Source organism: Protopterus annectens, chromosome 8.part0, assembly GCF_019279795.1.
Source record: "Protopterus annectens isolate FY-2018-M chromosome 8.part0, PAN1.0, whole genome shotgun sequence".
In the NCBI taxonomy this organism is placed as follows: domain Eukaryota; kingdom Metazoa; phylum Chordata; order Ceratodontiformes; family Protopteridae; genus Protopterus; species Protopterus annectens.
Window position 1 is genome coordinate 867,033,267 of NC_056741.1, and position 22,342 is coordinate 867,055,608.

Genomic DNA, 22,342 nt, shown 5'->3' on the forward strand with positions numbered 1-22,342 from the left:
AGATATATATGATATATGTGACATATTAAAATATTAAAATAAGTTATATTTAACATTATTTAAAAATATTTAAAAATATCAAAAAACTGGGTGCTTCTATATTACAATAAATATGTAAATGTACTACCTACTGAACCTACTGAGAACTAATTGAATAGAGTATAATATTATTGGGATCCTAATATAAGAAAAGGTTTTAAACTGATATAGTCATTAAGTCCTGGATATGTGGTTGCATCAAGACATATTTGCCACCTACTTTCTAGACAACCAAGTTTAGCCTTCCAATTCCCACTACCAACTGTTCTATCAACCTGATCAATTATGAAAAATTTGAACAGGTGGTCTTTACCTTTTTCTAGTGCATGTTTACTCAGTGCATTTTTTTATGTCACCTTTCTTCATCTTATAAACATGTTCATATATCCTAGTTCTTAATTTCCTTTCAGTTTTTCCTACGTAATAAGCGGTGCATTTTACACACAATGCTAAGTATACCACTCCTTGGCTATTACAATTCCCTGGTCTGGATTTACAAATACTTTTCAAAATATTATCAATTTTAATACTAGGTTCAATATTAATATGTTGGCACTGTTTACATGCCACACATCTTTTTGTACCCTTAGTCTTGTAGTGTTCGATATTATACATATTTACACCTCTTTCTAATAACCTTTTTATATTGTGTCCTGTTTTTAATACTATATTAGGAGAATTACCTATAATTTCTCTTACTTTTTCAATATTGGAAAAGATAGTCCAATGTCTATGTAAAATTTCCTTTACAATATTCGTGTGTGGACTAAACATAGTAACACACACACGCCTACTCATCACTTTTTTATTCTTTACATGGATATCTTCTTTCCCTAATAATGAACAATATTTATTACCCCATTGGGATTTAACATATTCGACTACATCTGTGAGCATATTGGTTGGATAGTCTCTTTCCTTAAATAATTTGTAAATCAAATCTAACTCATTCAACATAATTTCTCTTGTTGATGACATCCTTGCTGCTCTCACACATTGACCTTTTACTATGTTCTTGAAGGTGTGTAAAGGATGACAGCTTCCATATTGGATGTAGTCGTTGGAATATGTCGGTTTCCTATATAATCTAGACATATACCCTTCATCATTACTACTGATATATGTGTCTAGATAAGCTATACCTCCTTTCTCCACCGTGTATGTAAATCTCAAAAATTCCGTCGTTTTATTGATATAATCTATAAAAGAGGGGATACCTTTAGTTTCACCTTTCCAAATAATAAATATATCATCTAAAAATCGTGTATATAACAACATGTGTTTATAATATTCACTATGGAAAATAAACTGGTCCTCCCATTCCAACATAACTAAATTAGAATATATGGGTGCACATGATGCACCCATAGCTACACCCGAAGTTTGTTTGAATTTTTCTCCTTGATGTTCAATATAGTTATGGTCAAGGATGAGTTCCATCATATTCATTAAAAGTTGAATTCTATCCCATGTTAGTACTGATAACTTCCTCAAACTATTACAGAAGTAGTCTAAACCTATATCCTTAGGTATACAGGAAAATAAATCTTTAACATCCACTGTTATGAAAGTAATTTCCTTATCCCATACATCCTTACTTAATTTACTTAAATGCCAGGAATCCTTAACTAAATGTGATACATTATTATATACATGTTTGGTCAAATGGTCCACCATAACTCCCATATTGTAAGTCTTTGATTTTGAACCGGATATTATGGGTCTATATGGGGGGGTCTGTGAGGTTCTTGTGTATTTTAGGAATACCTATTATATGTGCCATTATTGGATATTCATTCCTTAAATAATTATACTGTTCCTCACTGATTCTATTATCAAGAAGGAATTCTTCTATTGCAAGCTCAATACGCTTATATCCAATATTCACCTGATTAAGTGAAATTTCCTCGTAATTACCTGATGTGAATAATAATTCATGTATCTTATTCAGGTAATCACTTTGATAGCTTATTACTGTCCCCCCCCCCCCCTTATCCGGTTTCATAATCCTGATGTCTTTGTTAGAGATAATATCCTGCAACAATTTCCTTTCATTTATAGTTAGGTTGTCTATATTAATCTTATTAGATACATCACTATACTTACTTTTTTTATATGTAGTGTACAATTCTCTACATACTGCTTTTTCATACAAAGCTATATGTGGATTTTGAGGTGGTATAGAAGTACTTTCTTAACCAATTTCCTTTCATTTTCTAAACTACCTTCTTGATTGTCCTTGAAAAATATAGCCAGGTTCAATCTACGACAGTATAATTTTACCTCCTTAATAATGTCAAATAGGTTAAACCTAACAGTAGGTATAAATTTCATTCCTTTACTAAAAAGTGTTAATAATTCATCAGTGATTTCAACATTTGTAAAATTATATACCTTAAATCCATTACTATTTGTAATCTTGGGACAACCTGGATTTTCATAGTTCTTTTCTATGTCAGTAATAATATTTTTATTTTTATTATTATTAATATTTATACAATTATTACTATCAGCACCAATAACATAGTCCACAACGTTACTAGATTCTCCAGTACTGTTAACATTCAGTAACGTTTTTGACTCTGTTTTGGTGCTGAAAAATATCTGCCCCCTTGAAAATTTGTATTGTCATCCCTTCTATTATGTTTAAATTTTCCTACACTTTGTTCATTATGTATTATATTCATACCTTCACGACGTTGTGGCCATATATAAACCCTACCTAATCGGTATTGTTCTACATCTCTTTCAATTTTGTGTATCTTCCTGTTATATACACTCTTAACCCTGTTACTGGCAGTCTGAAACTGTTTTAAATACAAATCTTTCCATACTTCAAATTCATGGTCATTAATGATTTCTTCATTTAATAATTCTAACTCATTAACTAATTTAGCTATTTTTTCATCGTTATATTTTATCAGTAATAACATATACTTATTTCCAAACATATCAAATAATTGGTTAAAATCTTGTATTACAGTACTGCTATAATCAATCCCAAGTGGTAACTTAAAAAAACGTAATCCCTTTGGCACAATATGTTCATTCATACACTTTTCCAAGTACATGTTATCAAGCTTTGCACATTTTAAATGTATCAGCTTTTTACCCATAAGGTTAATTTTCGTTTTTATATTGTCAGATATAAAATTGATCAAAATTTGTCAAAAATGATCCAATTTTATTTAGTCAGTGTTACGTATTTTGTTGATCGCATCTATTGTGGAAGCACTTTATGGAATAAATTTGTTTTTGCACTACTACCTTCGTTAACGAACTTTTTGTGTTGGGGAAGCTGTGCTACTTAAGGAACACGGTCAGTTCTTGGTTCTTGTTCTGGTCGAGCCTCCGTGCTGGGTTCGGTAATTGGATTATTGTTGGTTCGTGTATTTCTATTTTACCAACTGATTATGAATCTTCAGATCAGGTTTCCATTTTTTCTGATTCCTCTTCTGATCAGGTATTTTCTATTCCACCTTATGAGGATTCTGATGCAGAGGAATCCATCCCATCTGCATCTCTTCCTGAGGATTACTCTTTTGGAGAGGCTTTGCATACTTTAAGGGAACATTTTCACTGGGAGAGTCAGGATTTCTCTGAATTAAAAAAGAGGCTTAGGGATTTCCTTCTTCTTCCTCAGCATAGGCCTTTGGCAATACCTCCTGTATTAGACATTGTTGATGTGTTCTCGGAATCAAGCATGACTCCTGATTCCCTGCCTCTGGCTGCTAGTAAGCCAGACAGATATTACAGGGTTTCTGACTCCCACAAATTTCTTTTCAAAAATCCTGCTGTTGATCCTGAGACTATTTCTCAGGGTCCCAAGGGTGTTAAGGCTCCTACAGCCAAAAATCCTACCCCTTCTGATAGGGATTCCAGGGCACTGGATAGATGGGGTAAGAAGGTTTATACGTCTGCAACCTTGGCAATCAGGGCTTTAAACTGCCAGTTTCATATGCTTAAATGTGTCAACAGCATGTTATGGGCTTACTGAAACAGAAAATTATGTTGATTTCTGATTGTGTGGAAAATAGAGTTACAGGATTTATTGCATTCAGCAGAACAGGTTGGAAAGCATACCTTGCAGTGTCGTTTTGATTCCTTGGAGGCCTCTTGCAGGGCCGCCGTAACTGGATCTGTGATAAGAAGACATGCCTGGCTCAAGGAGCAAAATCTGCCTGATCATGTTAAAGCTAAATTGTTGGATGCCCCTTTACAGCATGATAGTCTGTTTGGTAATAAGGCAGAAGAGGGTTTAAAGAAAATGGAAGACAAAGCTAAATCTATGCAAACTGTAAAAGATTTCTTGCAAGTGCAGCCACCCAGGTTCAGTAGGCACTCGCCTACTAAGAAATGGTCCTTTCCTGTGTCCAACAGAGCCACTCAGGACAAACCCAGGTGCTCCAAAGGCTCCAGATATCAATCACAGGGATCTTACAGGTCAAAGCAATGGGGTGCCTCCACCTCCAAATTTGGAGGTAACAAAGTGCAACCCTACAGTAAGCAGTCTCAATGACTTTCCTCTGCCATTTCCAAGCACTTATATTTTGGCAGCCCCCTTGGGGGGAAAACTATCATTTCATGCTCAAAATTGGCAGTTAATAACCCATGACAAGTGGGTATTAAGCATAGTATCCCAGGGGTATAGATTTCATTTCCATACTTTGCCAATTCCAAACTGATGGCCAGATCTGCCACAAAACCAGTGGGCAGAAGCCCAGAAACAAGTCATGTCCCTCATGGATATGGGGGCTATTCATCCGGTACCAGAAAAGGAAAAAGGAAAAGGTTTTTATTCAAGACTTTCCTGGTACCCAGAAAAGACAAATCATGGCGTCCAATACTGGACCTATTGATTCTGAACATGTTCTTGGACATTCCAAAATTCAAAATGCTGACTTTAGAACAGCTACTGCCTATGCTAGGCAAGAATGCCTGGTTGATAACTCTAGACTTAAAGAAGGCATACCTGCATATCCCAATAAGGGAATCTTGCAGAAGATACCTCCGCTTCAAAGCAGGATTTTTGCATTACCAATTCTCTGCACTGCCCTTTGGCTTATCTACTGCGCCCAGGGTCTTTACAAAGTGCCTGGCACCAGTAATTGCATTCTGCAGACAAAGAAACATTCAAATTTATCCTTATCTGGACGATTGTCTCATTCAGGCAGAGGACAAGGACACTTTTCTTCAACATCTGGTGTTTGTAAAAAGGCTTCTAGCATGCCTAGGATACACCATAAATGAAAAGAAATCACAACTGGTACCCTCTCAAATGATTCCATTCCTGGGTGCAAGCTTGAATACAACTGCCTAGATGGCTTACCTCATGCCAGACAAACAAATGCAATTGACAACATACTTCAAACAAATGGCAACAAAAACCCAGTTATCTGAAAGACAAATTCTGCAGGCTTTGGGGTTCATGGCATCCTGCATTCTACTACTACCATATGTGAGACTGCATATGAGGAAACTTCAGTGGTACCTAAAAAGCTTATGGAGTCAACATTGTCACAGCCTGGAAACAATGATTCCTCTTATTCCCTGCCTACAACAGGAGTTTCTTTGGTGGGCAGAGACATGTCACCAAAATAAGGGACTGTCATTCACTCTACCTCCTGCCACCCAAACCCTAACTACAGACGCATCAGACTATGCTTGGTGGGCCCACCTGGCAGGGTGATGCATTCAGGGCAAATGGAGCCCAAACCAAATGCATCTAGATATCAACCAGAAAGAAATGCTAGCTGTTCAGAATGCTCGGACAGCCTTCAAGGACTTACTTCATTCAGGACAACTACTGATAGACTGACAACACCACAGTTATGTGGTACATAAACAAGCAGGGGAGTACCCATTCCTACCCCCTTTGCAGACTAGCCATGGCCTTGTGGAACACAGCCTTGACTTACCAAATACATCTTCAAGCTCAGTTCCTGCCAGGAAAGCAAAATATTCTGGCAGACGACCTAAGCAGAAATCGTATGGACCCACACAAATGGAAGCTGGATCCACAAATCTTCAGCTTGTTAACACAGAAATGGGGGGGCCCAGACATAGATCTATTTGCCTCTCCCCAAAACTATCAGTTGGACAAATTCTGCACAAGAACTCAAAACAAGAAAGCATGGAAAGTGGATGCTCTATCCTTCAGCTGGAAAAACCTATCAGTCTATACCTTTCCCTGTCTGCCTCTACTCTCCAAGGTCTTGCTAAAAGTCAGACAGGAAAAAAAAAAATGATTCTAATTGCTCCGGACTGGCTTCGCCAACACTGGTACCCGCTTCTGAGGAATATGTCACACCTTCCTCTGTGGTACTTGCCTCAAGCACCTCATCTTTTATCTCAGCAGAACTATAAAATTCTGCACACTCCGCTCCAAACTCTGAATCCTGCAGCATGGCTAATCAACTAATTATTCAAACCACATCTCTCAGTAAACCTGTGATGGATGTCATTTTGGAAGCCAGAATGCCTAGTACTAGAAAATCTTATGCTGATAAATGGAAGAGATTCTGTGCTTGGAACCAAGCACAAGGAATGGACGCAGCAAAGCCCAATATTCCTCAGATTTTACAATACTTAACTGAGATGCTTGACAAGGGCCTATCTTTTTCATCAATAAAAATCCATGCCTCTGCCATCTCGGCTCATTACAATACAGAGCCTCCCCTCTTTTCTCATCCACTGCTAAAACAGTATCTCAGAAGGGCCAAAAATTTAACGCCTCCAAGGAGATTACCAACTCCTGCATGGGACCTCAATTTTGTGCTGGAAAAGCTCACCCTGCCTCCTTTTGAACCTGCATCTACTGCGGATATAACATTTCTTACTTGGAAGACGGCTTTTCTTTTGGCAATCACTTCAGCTAGAAGGGTTTCAGAACTACAGGCTCTCATGGCAGTGGAGCCTTTCATTATTTTGTACCCCGATAGGGTGGCCCTCAGGACCAATCCTTTTATGCCTAAGGTCCAGTGTGGCTGTTAACCAGACCATTCACCTGCCAACTTTTTTCCCAAATCCGCAGAACAAGGGGGAGCAAATTCTGCATTCATTGGATGTACATAGACAACTAAGATTGTACTTAAACAGGACAAAATCTCTAAGAAAGTCTGAGCAACTACTGGTAGCATTTGCTGCAGGATCAGAGGGGAAGGCTATATCAAAGCAGACTATTTCTAAGTGGATAAGCCATTGCATTTGTTTCTGCTACTTGCACCATGGTAAACCTGTGCCCAAGGGGATCAGATCCCATTCCACCAGGGCTGCCTCTACTTCAGTAGCTTTTCTCAGAGGGGTCCCTACCAGAGACATTCTAGAAGCTGCTACTTGGAGCTCAGTTCATACGTTCACAAAGCATTATCATTTACCTCTCTTCTCTACATTCAGGGCAGGCTTTGCCACTGCAGTCCTGCAGGGCCTTATAGCTGCTCCTAATGCTGTTTAGTTCCATCCTCCCATCCATAGCTTTGGGATTCTACCCAAATGTAATGACTGCAACAATGAAACACGAAGAACATAGTTCAGTTGTCTGCACTTACCATAAATGTAGATGTTCGAGTGTATTCACTGTTGCAGTCCACGTTACCCACCCGCCAGCCCCCTTTCTATACCTTTTCTTTCCTTCACTATACTCAAAAGCCTTTGTGGTGTATTTGCTTTTAGTTGAAGGTAAAGTTTATGTTTCTAAGGTGCATTTATATATTTACAGTTTACATATATATTTTTGCTCCCCATTTGCGGGGCACCTGACATCTGGGGCAAGAAAAACTGATTAAAATGGCGTTGGCTGCATGTTTTATACCCTTGATGACCTGACATCATGAAAGAGGAGACAGCAACCGGCACAGGACCCAAGACTTTGTTATTCAGGCCGACTGAGGGCAACCTGCCAGCAGATTACCCAAATGTAATGACTGCAACAGTGAATACACTCGAACATCTACATTTATGGTAAGTGTACACAACTGTACTTTATTCAGTCAGTTGATATCTTGGATGCCACCTTGTAAGGAATTCTTCTTGATGTTAAGCATTTAAAAGAAAAATGGGTAGAAGGCAGAACTGTCTTATGACAATCCAGGGCTTGTGGATTTTTTTTTCCTTTCCTGCCCCTGCTCTTGACCATTAAGCCACCCCTGGGTTGCTCCTCTGATTCATTTGTTCCCCTTTGTCCCATCAGCCTTATGGACAGTTTTCTTCCCTCTTAATGATAGTCAACCTCTAAGAGTGATGCTGTAACCCATAGCTGGTACTGGAGCTGGATATGCACAGGACTGTTGCTCATCTTTTAGAGTGATGTAAGCCTGAAAATTCCCCCCAAAACCAGACACTTCTATTAAATCTAAGACCTCACCCAAGGAGCCTAAATAGAGCACAGATTTCTGGGCATGCACCACTCCTTTCCCACCTAAAAGGTGCCAACAAGCTGAGCCATTCCTTTTCTTCTGACCCCCCCCCCCCCATTTAACTCCTCCAGTACCTGGACTGTTAATCAATCTCTAGTCACTTATGTTGTAGTCGGGACAATATCTCTGTACCTCACAGAAATAATTGAGCTGCTAGAATTATATGATGTAATTCTTTCTAGTGGGACCAAGACAGCATCTCTTGTCTTCCATGGAGATCATGACTAGCCAAATCAATTTTTAGTTTAAGGATGACTGTAACCAGACTTAGTTGTCATACAAGTAGAGAAAAAAAAAATGAAAGACAATTATTAGGTTTTAAAATTCTCTCTTGTATTTACAGGGAACACTTTATGCAGTTACGCCATTGCCATGGTGCCCTCATTTAGAGACTGTACATCCTGTACCTTCATCTGGGTTGAACGTGCTACAAACATGTAGTGATTGTGGAACTGAGAGGGAAAACTGGGTCTGTCTAGTATGCTACCAGGTAAGGTGAATTTCATTGGAGTGAAAATCAAGGCTGCAGTTGTTTCTTATGGATATCAAATGATATCTTTTAATTCTATTTCTTGGGTCAGATCATCCTGCCCATTTAGGTTAAGGCTAAACTCTGTCATTGCTGTTTTATTCATGTAACTGAAAAGGTCTGTGAAGCAGAGTTTCTGTAGATATCTTCATTGTTTCATTTTCCTATCTTTCTATATTGTCCACCCCAAGAGTGGACGTACAGTGACACATGCATTGTTCACATCTGTCGTGTTTGTAACACAATGACCGAAATGGCAATGCATGTATCATTGTGTTTATAACATGTTCACCAACTTTCCATGCTTTCAGTGCAATATGCACATGACCTTTGCCAGCTGTACATCATGTCAAAGCTGGTCATCAGTCTCTCAAGTGAAAACTCTGTGTGGCTGTAGGATGTCCTCTTTACTTAGCATGTGTTAATTTCCATTAAGATTATTACGTACTGGCCTTCAAGAAGCTTGAGTGTTGTAAACCCATGTTGATAGTTTCGCACACATGCAGGAGATAGCTCAGCAAAAAAGAAAATCAAGACAATCACAGATGACTATCTGAACAATGCCACTCTTGGTTTACTGTCTTTCTGGTGACTAGGGACAAATGCATCAAATGTCCAGCAGGGGGCTAGTGAATGACAAACAGCAGGGACAAAGAAAAGACAAAAACAGTATCATTTCTGTGTATGTCATTTGCTTATTATAACATTGTGCTCAACATATGTATAAATGAATCTATGTCAAAACAACAAATTACCATAGCATCAAGTTGCAAAATGGTGAGACAGAAACAACAAGTTTATATTCCTGAACATGTAGATGATCATAAATTTTCACTGGTAAGTAAACAATCAGCCAACAAAACTTAAAAAAACAAACCAAAGCAAATAAAACCCATCCAAGTGGTGGGCTTGCCCCCCCCCCCCATTAAATATGCCAGCTCTGAGATCACACTACAGTGGAGAAAAGAGCAGTGTTTATCACATTGGCTAACTGACTCCTTTTGCAGCGAAAACTTATAATGATCTGGACGTTTTTGAATGTAACCTTTTGTAATTTCAGTATTGCTGTTTTGCAACTTGATGTTATGGCAATTTGTAGTTTTTACATAGATCCATATATACTTATGTAATTATTGCTATGCTGGAGCTTTTCTCCCTGGACCTCTGCTGAAAATGGGCTCTGCCCAGTCAGACTTTCCCAGTAAACAAATGTAAAATAAAATAAATAAAGTATTACTTTAGAAGTCCATTAGTCACTGTACTTTGTAGTAAACTGTACTTGGTAGATATGTGTGCTGTGAGTTCTTGTAGTGTTGAAAATTGTAGATATTGAAAAAAGTAACAGAGATGCTAAAGGTAAAACAAAAATCAAGTTGCTGTATTTCATTTTTTTATGGAAAACGTACATAATCTTGAGAAAAACAAGATAAGGATGAAGCATACAGAAAATGTAACAAGTTTAAGAGAAAGTCTGAGGCAGCCGTAGGAAAAAATAATGAAAATTCTTCACAGTCTGTAATGGTAATATACCTTTAAAGACTCCCACCACAGGAAGACACTTTCTTTCAAAAAGGTAGAAAAATGACTGTGAGCTACATTGCTCCAGGCATATGTGAAAAAAAAAATAAAATAAAAAGCAGGTGTGACAGTCACTGACGAGAGATTTTGCAACTATCTAGTTAAGCGACCATTTACATAAATACTGTTGTTTTGAGACCAGACCACTGATGTGGCATTTTATCTTCCATGTAAAACTCACTTTTTTAATGGTAAAGATCATATGCAGGGAGAGAACCCCCCCCCCCCAACAACTCCCACTTAAGTAATATAATCAGAGGTTATGGCATCTTGGTGACACAGTGAAGAACATGCAGCAACCTTGGAGAAATGCCATTCATTCATCTGGTCTTGCACTAGCTGTCTTAGCCTGATTGTGTGAATTCACAGATGTTTCCATCATATTACCACCTTCCAGGTTTCACTGTGAGTTTCCTTTATGGGAGAGCTTTTCCTAAAGTAGAATGTTTGATAGCAGGAACCCTACTAGTAACTATTATGTAGAAACTGGCATGTGCACTTCACAGATCTGATGTTATCCATGTCACTATTCCTCACTCTTGGGTCTTGGATCTGACATTGGATCCAAGAAGGCAAGGTTTTAAACAGCTTCTAGGCTCAAGCTCCTCCCACTGCCATGATCCCTTGCTGCCCTCTAACCCCTCTCCCCCAACCTCATTTGCCTTGCTAAGCTTCAGATGCTTATTCTTGGCTTGAGTTTCCTGTGTAGGTCTTAGTAGTGTTATTTTTACTCCTTCCATCCCATTTGTTGTTTAATTTGTTACTCTGTGTGTTTTGGCACCCTTTTTTACAGTGGCCTTTATTTCTTGCTGTTGCTGTTGTTTGAATAGTATATAGTTTAGTTTTAGTTGGTTAGTGCTTGTGTGTGTCGATCGATTTCTTTTCTGGTTCTGACTCGTGCTTGTTTTATCGTCTCTCTGTCTTTGCATGTCCCTTTGGCTGCAGGTTGTTCCGACATGTCTGATGAGCCAGTTGGCTGTAAAAGGTGCTCCTCATGCGGTCAGAAGATGCTGGTCTCTGATTCGCACAAGGAGTGTCTTTATTGTTTGGGCACCGATCACCTGAAGGTTGAATGCAATGTTTGTGTGGCATTCAACCCCAAGGCTTTGGTCGAGCACTGAAACAAACTCCTTTTAAAAGGGTTGGCTCAAGGGGATCCCTTGGCTCAGTCCCCTGCCAAGTCCGGGCACTCTGAGCACAAATGGAAGGCCCCATCTCTTCCCAGGTCTCCCCCTTCAAAAAAGGTGAGTCTGTCAGCTCCTAGTTCCTCGGGTACAACTCCATTCTCGATCCATTTGAATCCGATGCCCTCTGGTCCTTGACCTAGTGACTCTTCCCACGGATCCAGAGTTTCCGCTCCAATGCCCTCAAATCTCTGGTTACGGGAGTCCACTTTCGGATCCAAGGTTGCTGGATCAAGGCTTTCGGATCTGGTCAGATCCGGATCAGCCATGGATCTGGCTTCCTCAGATCCGAGTCATGTGGGATCCAAACATTTGGATCCTTGCCATCAGATCTGAGGCAGTTAAATCTGGTATCGGCATCAGATCCCACTATTATTATAGAGGATTCTCTCTCTGGCTCTGGCTTGGGGCAGTCCCCTTCCATCTCCAAGCATAGGCGTCATTCCTTTTGAGGGGAGGTCCTCAGGATCTCAACATCCATACCTGGCCAGGTCCTCTGCCTCCTATAGATCCTCCAGGAGTTTGCTCCCTTCCGATATGGACAGGATGATGCAGTCCTTTCTCAAAGCTCAAATTGAGTTGGGGATTCTCGTATCCCCTGCCCACAGGTCCATCACCTTCCCCTTCGTTGGCTTCTCGTCATCTGACCAGGTTGGTTTTGGACTTTCAGGCCCTGGATCACACAAGGGGAGTCAGGGGTCCCAGAGGATCTTTTGGTTTCTACCCCGTCTGAGTCCCTGACTACTTCTGCTCAGCCTCCCCCTGGGTAGGCAGAGTCCCAAGCCTGAGCAGTCACCCTGGAGTTCTTGGACAGGAGATCTGGACCTGTTTTTTTGGACTAGTCCCTTCCCCTTAGCGCTTCAGCCCTTGATAACTCAGGGCCAGTACTATCTGGAGGCCAGGAGGTGCTGGCCTGCTCTGGTCCTTCTCCCCAGGCAGGCTTTCCTGCCAATAGTGTGGACAGAGCATCATCCAGTCCTTCAGCATTCTGGGTAGTAGAGGACCTTTTCCTTCCAGAGAGTTTCCTCCCTGGCCTTCAAGGGACTATTCCAACCCCTCTGAGTGGACTCCACTCATCCTGTCCCAGGTCAGCCCTCTCGATCTAGCCTTCATGCGGGAGTTGCCCCACTTGGGGTCCCCCTGTCTTCAAAATTCTCCTATGAGCCACCCCTGGAGGAGGTTCCTCAGAAGAGATTGTGCAAGAGGAGACATCTGGACTCCCCTACTGAGTCACTCACCGAGGATATGGACCTTGATGAAGGGGATGGTTCCCCCAGATCTCTGCCCAAGGATGTCTCCTTTGGGGACATCTTGGAAATCCTTAAGGTTAAGGACAGGTGCTCTTCCCTTCCCCCATCCTCCAAAGAGTCTGCCTTTCTGAAGGCTTTCGGGATAGGACCATCTACCTCCTGGGTCCCGACCCCCCCCCCCCCCCCACAGGCAGATTTGTAGACCTTATCCATCAGTATAGCGTGGAAGGAGCTGGATTCTGTGGGGCATGTTCCTAAACATGCAGACAAATTCCTCAGTCCCCATTCTGACAAGCAGTTTTGGTCTAAAGGAGTGCTAGTCGATGCAATCATGGCAGCTGCTGCCACTAAGAAATAGCTGGCGGAACAGTCTGTCCATCTCCCCAACTGTGAGCCCCAGGCAACTGACAGGCATGGAAAGCAGGTCTTTGCCTCAGCTACAGTCGGTCTACGGGCACTCAGCTACCTGCCATATTTCACCTGGCTACAAAGGGACTTGATCAAGGAGCTTACCATGTCCCTTTCTGAGTGCTGCCTGCTAGGGAACTAAGTAAGGTGCCCCCCAAGCTATCCACACTTTCTTAAATAAAATACGACCAGCCATAGATACCGCAGTGGATTTATTGTTTCAAACAAGAATATCTTTCACTGACGTCTCGGCTAAAAAAGCCTTCAAGGAGTAAAAAAAGGCATCTAAAAAGCTCATTTAAATACTATAAAACATAACACAGTTAAATAAACAATTAAATCAACAACCTCCAGTTTAACTGCAACAACAAACAAACTGTCCCAAATTCTTACGACAAGAAAATATTTTCTTGTCGTAAGAACCTCCAGTTTAACTCTTCATTTAACCTACATGGGTAGAGGGTATTGAACTTAAGAATATATACTGCTTCCTTAAACTGAAGCAGTTTTTTAAGGTGATTATTGTCATATAATGACATTTATTTTCTCTAAAATAGTATCCTGTAACTCTTCATTGTTACTATTGTGAAACTATTTTAGAGAAAATAAATGTGTCATTATATGACAATAATAACCTCAAAAAAACTGCTTCAGTTTAAGGAAGCAGTATATATTCTTAAGTTCAACACCCTCTACACATGTGAGTTAAATGAAGAGTTAAACTGGAGGTTGTTGATTTAATTGTTTATTTAACTGTGTTATGTTTTATAGTATTTAAATGAGCTTTTTAGATGCCTTTTTTTACTCCTTGAAGGCTTTTTTAGCAGAGACGTCAGAGAAAGATATTCTTGTTTGAAACAATAAATCCATTGCGGTATCTGTGGCTGGTCGTATTTTATTATTTTTTTTCTTTGTGTATGGTTATATAATGTCCACACTTTCTTCCCGGGCTAATTCATTGATGAGGCTGATTGGCAATGCTACAGAAGGTGCCTCTCCAGTGGCTGGCACAGGCATTGCTATTCGATGTCACGCCTGGCTGTGCCTTTGCAAATTTTCTGATTCTTTTAAGGTGTCTTTCACCAGGGCCCCTTCAGTGGTTCTACCCTGTTTGGCTCATCGATCAAAGAGACTCCTACAGCTGACAAGGTCTTGCCTTCCTGCTCCCTGCATATAAGAATCAGATTTTCCACCCCTCAGCTCTTCTTTTCCAAGACAGAACGAAGGGCCAGGAAGATGTGGTTTCTCAAGTCGCAGTCTGCCTTTCCAGACGCTCAGAATGAGCCCTTCTCTAGAGGTTGGGGGAGAGGGTTCAATGGCAGATGCAGGCCCGGAGCAGAGGGGGTCTGCAAAATCAGAGCTTCAGGTAACGCTTCTCTGAGAAGCCTCAACAGCACTCCTGAAGTGCTTCCTGACTGCTTTCCCTGGAGGCAGTTGGGGGTCATTTGTCTCTGCACCCTTTGGCCTGGGCAAGTATTACACAAGACCATTGGGTGCTAAACATCATTTCCAACTCTATCAGCTTTTCTCATTCACCACCTCTGGTCAGGAGATACCTCCCCAATACACCACCCCATCAGAGGGAACTAGCTCAGGAAGAAGTGCTTAAGATACTTGAAAAGAGAGCCATACAAGAGGTCCCCCCAGGACAATGAGAATCCGGAACTTACTCTTGCTTCTTTTGGTGCCAAAGAAGACGGGGGACTTGGGTCCAGTCCTGGACCTCATCAATTTCAATCGTTCTGTCAAGAAGTCCAAGTTCCGGATGGTCACTGTCCAGTCCATCATTCCCCTGTTGCAAAAGGACGAGTGGATGTGCTCCATGGATCTCCAGGACACGTATTATATAAAAATAGATGGGTGCTGCAGGAGATTTCCCTGCTTTTGAGTAGGGGCCAGTCACTACCAGTTCAGGACTCTGTCCTTTAGCATCATGACAGCACCCCCCCCCCCCTGGGTGTTCAAGTGCATGGCAGTGGCTGCAGCTCACCTGAGACTGCAGGGATTCCAGGTGTTTCCATACCTTGATGATTGCCTCCTCGCAGCTTCCACGAAGTATCGTCTGGTCACTGCCTCTCAGTACGTACTCCATCTATTTAACCAGTTAGGGATTATGGTGAATCTCCCTAAATCGAACTTGATTCCATCCCAAAATTTGGAATTCACCAGGATCTGGTTGGACACTGTGTCGGAGATTGCAGCACTACCTCTCTGTCACATACATATAAGAACCCATGTTCAATGCCTTATAATCTGCCTCATCCTCAGGCCCACCTTATTCTCAGGGCCTTAGAGTCCATGGCGGCAGCAATCTTTCTGGTGCTGTTAGCCAAATTCTACATGAGAGTTCTGCAGTGGACTCTAGTGGTTCAGTGGTCTTCCCTGTATCATCCATTGACAACCCGATCATCTCACTCCAGTGTGTAGGAGTCATCTCTTTTGTTGGATCCAGTCTCCCGACCTTCTCACAAGCAGACCATTCTCTTTTTTCCCCCAGCGCCACAGTGATCTTGGATGCTTCCCTGCTGAGGTGGGGGTGGGGCATTTTCAGGGCATGTGGTCTGCCACAGAGACCAAGCTACATATCAGTGTGCTGGAGATGGGGGGGGGGGTCCTCTTCACGTTGCAAGCCTTTCAGGATTGCCTCCCTCCAGGTACCACTGCAGTTCACACAGACAACATGCCTGTTGTGTGGTTTATCAGCAAGCAGGGGGGCACAAGTTCTTATCTGCTTTGTCACATGGCCATTAGGGTGTGGGCACTTTCTCATTGCAATGCATATTCCCGGAGAGTCCCAACATACTAGCAGACAGACTCAGCAGGGCAATGCTGAATCCTCATGAGTGATTCTTGAATCCTTCGATGGAGGAAGCGATCTTCCTTCACTGGGGTCAACTGAACTGCAATCTGTTTGCTTCTCCTCTCAACCACAAATGCAGCTGGTTTTTCGCCTTGATTCACCCGATGGTAAATCCCCCAGGGATGCTCTGGTTCACAATTGGCCACCGGGTCTCCTTTATAACTATCCTCCTTAACCGCTCATTCCCAGAGTTCTTCAGAAAGCTTGTCCCCTCAAGGCCACCTTGATCCTCATCGTCCCCTTTTGACTCCAGCAGGTGTGGTTCCCCTTCTATGGTGTAATTCAAAATACCACCCTTGGGTACTAGATCCCATTCCGGATCTGATTTTCAATCCCTCTCAGCTTCTGATTCCCAACCTTCAGATGCTTCATCTGATGGTTTGTTCACTTCTGGTAATCTTGAAAGGCTGGCTTCTCCTGTCAAGAACATTATTCTGACCTCTCAGAAGGCTTCTATTAGAAAGGTTTACCCCAGTAAGTGGAAAAGGTTCTCTATTTGGGTTAAGCAGCGCAATCTGGATCCCACTTCAGCTCCCACTGCATTTATCTTGCTCTTTTTGTCTTCGCTGTTTCAAGCAGGCACTAGCTTCTCTACTATCAAAGTGCAGTTGGAAGCTTTCATGTTTGCGAGGAACCTACCTTTTCCTCTCGCTTGTGTAAGGCATTGTTGAAAGGGGGTTTTGTGCTTCGACCTCCTGTCAAGGATCGTTCCCCCTTTGAGACCTTTCCTTTCTGCTGCAATCTGTCACTCAGAGTCTGTTTGAGCCTGCTGCCACATATGATATCAAATTCTTGTCATGGAAGATGGCTTTTCTATTAGCCATTACTTCAACTAAAAGAGTTTCAGAATTGCAGGTTCTTTCTATCAACCCGCCTTTCATGATTTTTCTTAAGGACAGAGTGGCTGTGTGAACTAACCCTTTGTTCGTGCCTAAGGTTGCCACAGAAGCAAATCTGAACCAGTCAACTCAATTGCCAATCTTCTTCCCAAATTTTGCTAGTAAAGGGGAATATCTCTTGCGTATGCTAAATGTGCATAGGTAGTTACGATTCTACTTGGAGAGAACAAAGGATTTCTGGCCAGCTGTTTGTGGTGTTCTCTCTCTTAGCAGGAAAGGTCAGGAGGTTTCCAAAATAATGATTTCCCATTGGATTTCGACGTGCATTTCCTTTGCCTATTCATCCAAAGGCTTATCCTTACCTCGTCCAGTCAGAGCTCATTCCAATAGGTCAATGGCTATGTCAGCTGTCTATCTTGCTCATTATTCCATAGATGACATTTGTGCGGCAGCCACCTGGTCTTCTCCTCGCACCTTTGGAAGACACTCAAGCTTGACATTGTCTCCAGGAGCAGGGCTTGCTTTGGTTCCACAGTTCTTCGGCATGTCCTTCCATGAGGCCGCCTAGGATTCAGGGTAGCTCTGGACTCTGACCTAAGAGTGTAGAATAGTGACTTGGATAACATCAGATAAAGAGTTATGTACTTACCATCTGTGTTATCCTGTGTCACTATTCATTACTATCCCTCCCGCCTTCCCCTGTGGTATTTAGAGGCTGTGGAGATGTCCTATCTGGTGATCAAGGTCTTCCTTATCTGCTTTCTAGTTTATGGCAAACTTAATCTGAGGGGTTAGAGGGCAGCAAGAGATCATGGGAGTGGGAGGAGCTTGAGCCTAGAAGCTGTCACTAAAGTTGTCAGCTCGGATCCGATGCCTGATCCAAGATACAAGAGTGATGAATAGTGACATAGGATAACACAGATGCCAAGTTATGGTAAGTACATAACTCTTTTTAATCCATTTATTGGCTCCTACACCAAATTATTTGTCACTAGGGATACAGGCTGTATTCACAGACTGTTGCCACTTTGTACAGGAATATGTTTCTGTGTAGATACCTCTGGTCAAATATATTGGGCCTGCACACACACTGATTTTTAAAGACCTACATAAGGGAGCCTAAGCCTTTGGTTTCCCTATTGTGAGTATTTAAAATGTTCCTGTCCTCTACTGTGATGAATTTGAAGTGAAACAGATGTGCTCTCCTCTAGACAATCTTACATATAATGACACTGGACTTTTCTTATCCTCAGACTTGTTTGTTTTGGGGGAGACTTCCAATTTAATGACAGAATGTTTTGAACGAGAAATCAAGAGCCTCATCTTAAACCAATATTCTTGCCAATTTATAAGGCGTGAAACATTGCACTGGTTGTTCCATTATTTCTTAGTGCAGTTTGAGGCCTGTAAAGAGTCAGTCCTAAAAACCTTGACATTCAGGCTCTAACTTATAAAAAGATGTACAGATTGTGTGGGTCCCTTAGGGATTATGCGGGTCTCACTGGCAAGTCAAAGTCAGATTTGGCTTGGAATATCTGGGGCAAAAGAAATGGGGAGTACTTAATTGTTGGAGAAGCTCCAGTGATACAAGAAGGGGAAAAAAAGATGATAATGCCACAGGCAAGGGAGGAGGATTATGCTGGTATGTATTTATATTCCACCTGAAACTGCTGCAGTGGAGCTTAAAAAAATTCTGGAAGAAATCAGCTTTCAGCAGGGAATATTACTTATAGGTGGGGACTGTAATTTGAATTCCAATAGTGAGGCTGTGTCTGGGGGGGCCTAGAAGGGAAATATAACAAAAGAGGGTAGGTTTTTGAAGAAATTTATAAAAATATGTGGTATGCAAGATGTGAATTCAGTAGTAGGAGCTCATCTAGAGATCTAGGCTAGGCAGAAATTATATTTCACAGGAACGTGTGCATTTAATTTAAAGTTTTGCTATGCATCCAATAACTATTTCTAATCTCATGCCAATAATAATTAAAATAAAAATGAGACACTGGCACTTTCCAATTTTCTGTTAAACAGAGAGTAGTTTAAGGAATGGGTATTGGAAATATATTCAGGAGTTATTAGGGAAGATATAAATTTCTTCAGAAAATATAGCTAGGGAGTGGTATAAAGTAAAAGTGATATTTTAAAATAGGGCAGAACAAAAGAAAAGAGATATGGTAGAAGTAAAAAATATATTTAGAGGGACTGGCATAGATTAAATTATTGCTGAATAAGGGGAATCTCACAGAACAAGAAGAGAAGCAACTGAGTGAGTGCTAAAGAGAAAACAAGGGACTACCTGGATAACATGCGTGAGTTTAGAAAAATTGCTGTTAAGCAACTGTTTTTAATAATAACACCAGAGCAGAAATGCTTTTAGCACAATGGCTCAGGAAATAAAGTAGAAAGAGTTGTTGCCAAGCTTAGGGAGTCTATAACAAGGAAAATATCTGAGATCCTGTAGAGGTATTAGAAAATTTTCAGAAATTTGATGAAAATCTGAATATTGCAGAGAAATGTGGAAATCAAGAAAATGTAGAAATGAAAACATTTATGCAAGAATTAAATATGTGAAGGTTAAAGGCAGATGAGGTATAATTATTAACAGGATAGGAGAAAATGAGATAGAAATGGATTTATATAACCGATCTACAGGAAAATCTCCAGGAATAGATGGTATTCCTGTGGACTCTTGGAAGATAGGAAATGAGAAGGTGATAAAGATCTGGAAGGTTTTGTTTAACAGTATTTTAAAAGGAGAATAAGCACCAACATCGTGGAAGAAAGCTGAGGTGGCTGTGGTGCAGCGGTAGCATTGTTGCCTCACAGCAAGAGGTTTTCTGGTTCGATTCTCGGCTGGGGTGTCTTCTGTGTTGAGTCTGCATGCTCCAGTTTCCTCCCATGTTACAAAGACATGCATCTGGAGCATTTCTCCCCAGGCCTCCACTGAAAATTGGCTTGTTCCAAGTCTGACTTTCCCGGTTAACAAATGTAAAATAAAATATAAAAATAATACCTGAGGATGGCAAAACCATCAGATCCAGCTTCATATAGGCCCATTTCAGTTCTAAACCATGATTATAAAGTGTTTGCATCTATAACAGCTAAAAGAATGGCAAAAGTGTCACTGAAATTGATAGATATAGATCAATGTGTTTTTTTTTGGAGGGGAAGCAAACATTTGACAACATTAATAGAACACAGATGATACGGAGGGAAGCAGAATGTAAGAAAATGCCACTACTGTTGGTGGGTCTTGGTGTATGAAAAACATTTGACAGAGTAAGCTGGGGTTTTATGAGTAGGGCAATGGAAGCATTTGCATTCCCTGACAAAATAATAAGGTTAATTAGAAGGGCATATAAGGGATCAGAGTAAAAGTGGGGGGGGGGGGGCTTCTCTGATAAGTTCTGTTTGAACACAGGAACCAGGCAAGGATATCCTCCTTCCCTTTGTTGTTTGCGTTCTATTTAGAACCATTGCCAAAGGAAATAAGGGACACAGAAATTTTAGGATATAATTGGTATGATAATCAAGAAAAGTTGGCTTTATTTGCAGATGATATTTTATACCTGATAAAACAGAAAAGGATATCACAATATTATGGAACATTCTGAGACAAGTTACATTTTTTTCTGGATATAAAATTAATGAAGATAAAACAAATGCTGTAGCTGTAAACTATGTATACACACATGAATTGGTCCAGCAGTACCCATATTAATGGGGACATGATCAAATGAAGTACTTAGGAGTATGGGTTACAAAGAATTATGTTACAGCAGCTAAGGATATGTGAGAAAAGACTAAAAAAAGATAATATAAAAACTGAGAATCTGGAAGCGCTTGTCTATGGATATGGATATCAAGATACAAACAGTAAAAATGTTTTTAGCTCCTTTAGTTTTATACTCAGGTGAGGCATATTTTTATCAACCAGAGGAAAAGTTGTGGATAGTAATTAAAAAGTTGAAGGATATTATCTGGGTGGGTAAAAGAGCACGAGTCAAGTGGAATAAGTTGAACAAGGTGGTTTGTGAATTGTTTTGAAGGGATATTTCAGAGCTACACAGTTAAGGCTCCTATACATAGCGCAGGTAGAAAGCTACATTTCAAAGTGGAAAGAGGTGATGACTTAAGGGGTAATTAAAGAAATAAGGAAAGACTACATAGAATTTTTCCTCAGGTAGATGGCAAATGTTGGAGGAGTAATTAGAAATACCATGGGCATATGTTCTCAGAGTGTAATGAATTGACAGACTTTTAAAAAAAATCATACTGCAAGATAAGTTTAAAATTGCACAGGATCTTTGTTTGGAAATTATAGACAAAGGCTTTTCCCTGTTTATGTTTAGGTAATCAAGTGCTCCAATAAGTTCCAGGTATGCTACAGTGCAACCCTTTCATTCATTTTTAATGGATTGAAATGATCAGTTTCTCTGCTTAGTGAAATGTATTTTACTGTATCCATGTATTTATGTTTGCACCTTTAAAGTTTGGTCAGTTTTTGATATGGTTTTGTATCTCCACTGTATAGATTGTTGCACTCGTCCATTTGATTCGTAATTTGAGGTTTTCATTTTAAGACTAATTTTCTCATGTTACTGGGTCTGATGTGCTTCTCTAAAGAGCTGCTTTATATTTAACACTCAGCAAATTAAACTAACTTGATTTTGATTAGGGTCTGTACTCTTATATTCAATCTGTAATTTATTTATTTATTTGACATTTGTTAACTGGGCTAGTCGAACTGAGCAGTTGACCTTTTTCAGTGGAGGCCTGGGGAGAAAAACTCCACAACACAGTTAAGAAAGTTGTATGGAAACAGTAAAATATGAAAAAAATCAAGTAGTTGTTTAGGGTATGCACATTAGAATTGTAATATGTGCGGAAAAATTATTTTCATTACATACTGATTAATGAGCCAAGTTTAGAGTAGATATAAAATATAGTGGCTTTATAGCCAGTAGGCTGGAGGTAGTTGGTTGCCTGAACAAACTATTCCATTTAGCAGAAGAGAAGTAGTTGAATACCATGTGATGATAGAAGGAAGAAAAGAAAATGGGTAATTAGAAGAAGGAAGGAAAAGCAGGGTCAGGGACAAGTGAGGAAAGGACTGGAGCAAAGAGGATAGGGATCAAGTGGGATGGTAACAATGACATATCCTGGACGTGAGTAAGACGTTTTTGAGAGCTTTCTTGAATGTAAGGGTATGAGTAATGTTTCTAAGGGGCATGGGTAGTT

The 22,342-nt window shown here is 40.6% G+C and overlaps 1 protein-coding gene across 5 annotated transcripts in view; it reads left to right on the forward strand.

Moving 5' to 3' along the window:
* Nucleotides 1-22,342, forward strand: part of HDAC6 (histone deacetylase 6) — a 1,533,697-nt gene that overhangs the window by 1,440,690 nt on the left and 70,665 nt on the right. For all 5 annotated transcript variants that reach the window (XM_044080374.1, XM_044080376.1, XM_044080377.1 and 2 more), the window contains one exon: nucleotides 8,797-8,943. In XM_044080374.1, coding sequence (XP_043936309.1) covers nucleotides 8,797-8,943 — 147 coding nt within the window. The remainder of the gene's footprint in view (nucleotides 1-8,796; nucleotides 8,944-22,342) is intronic.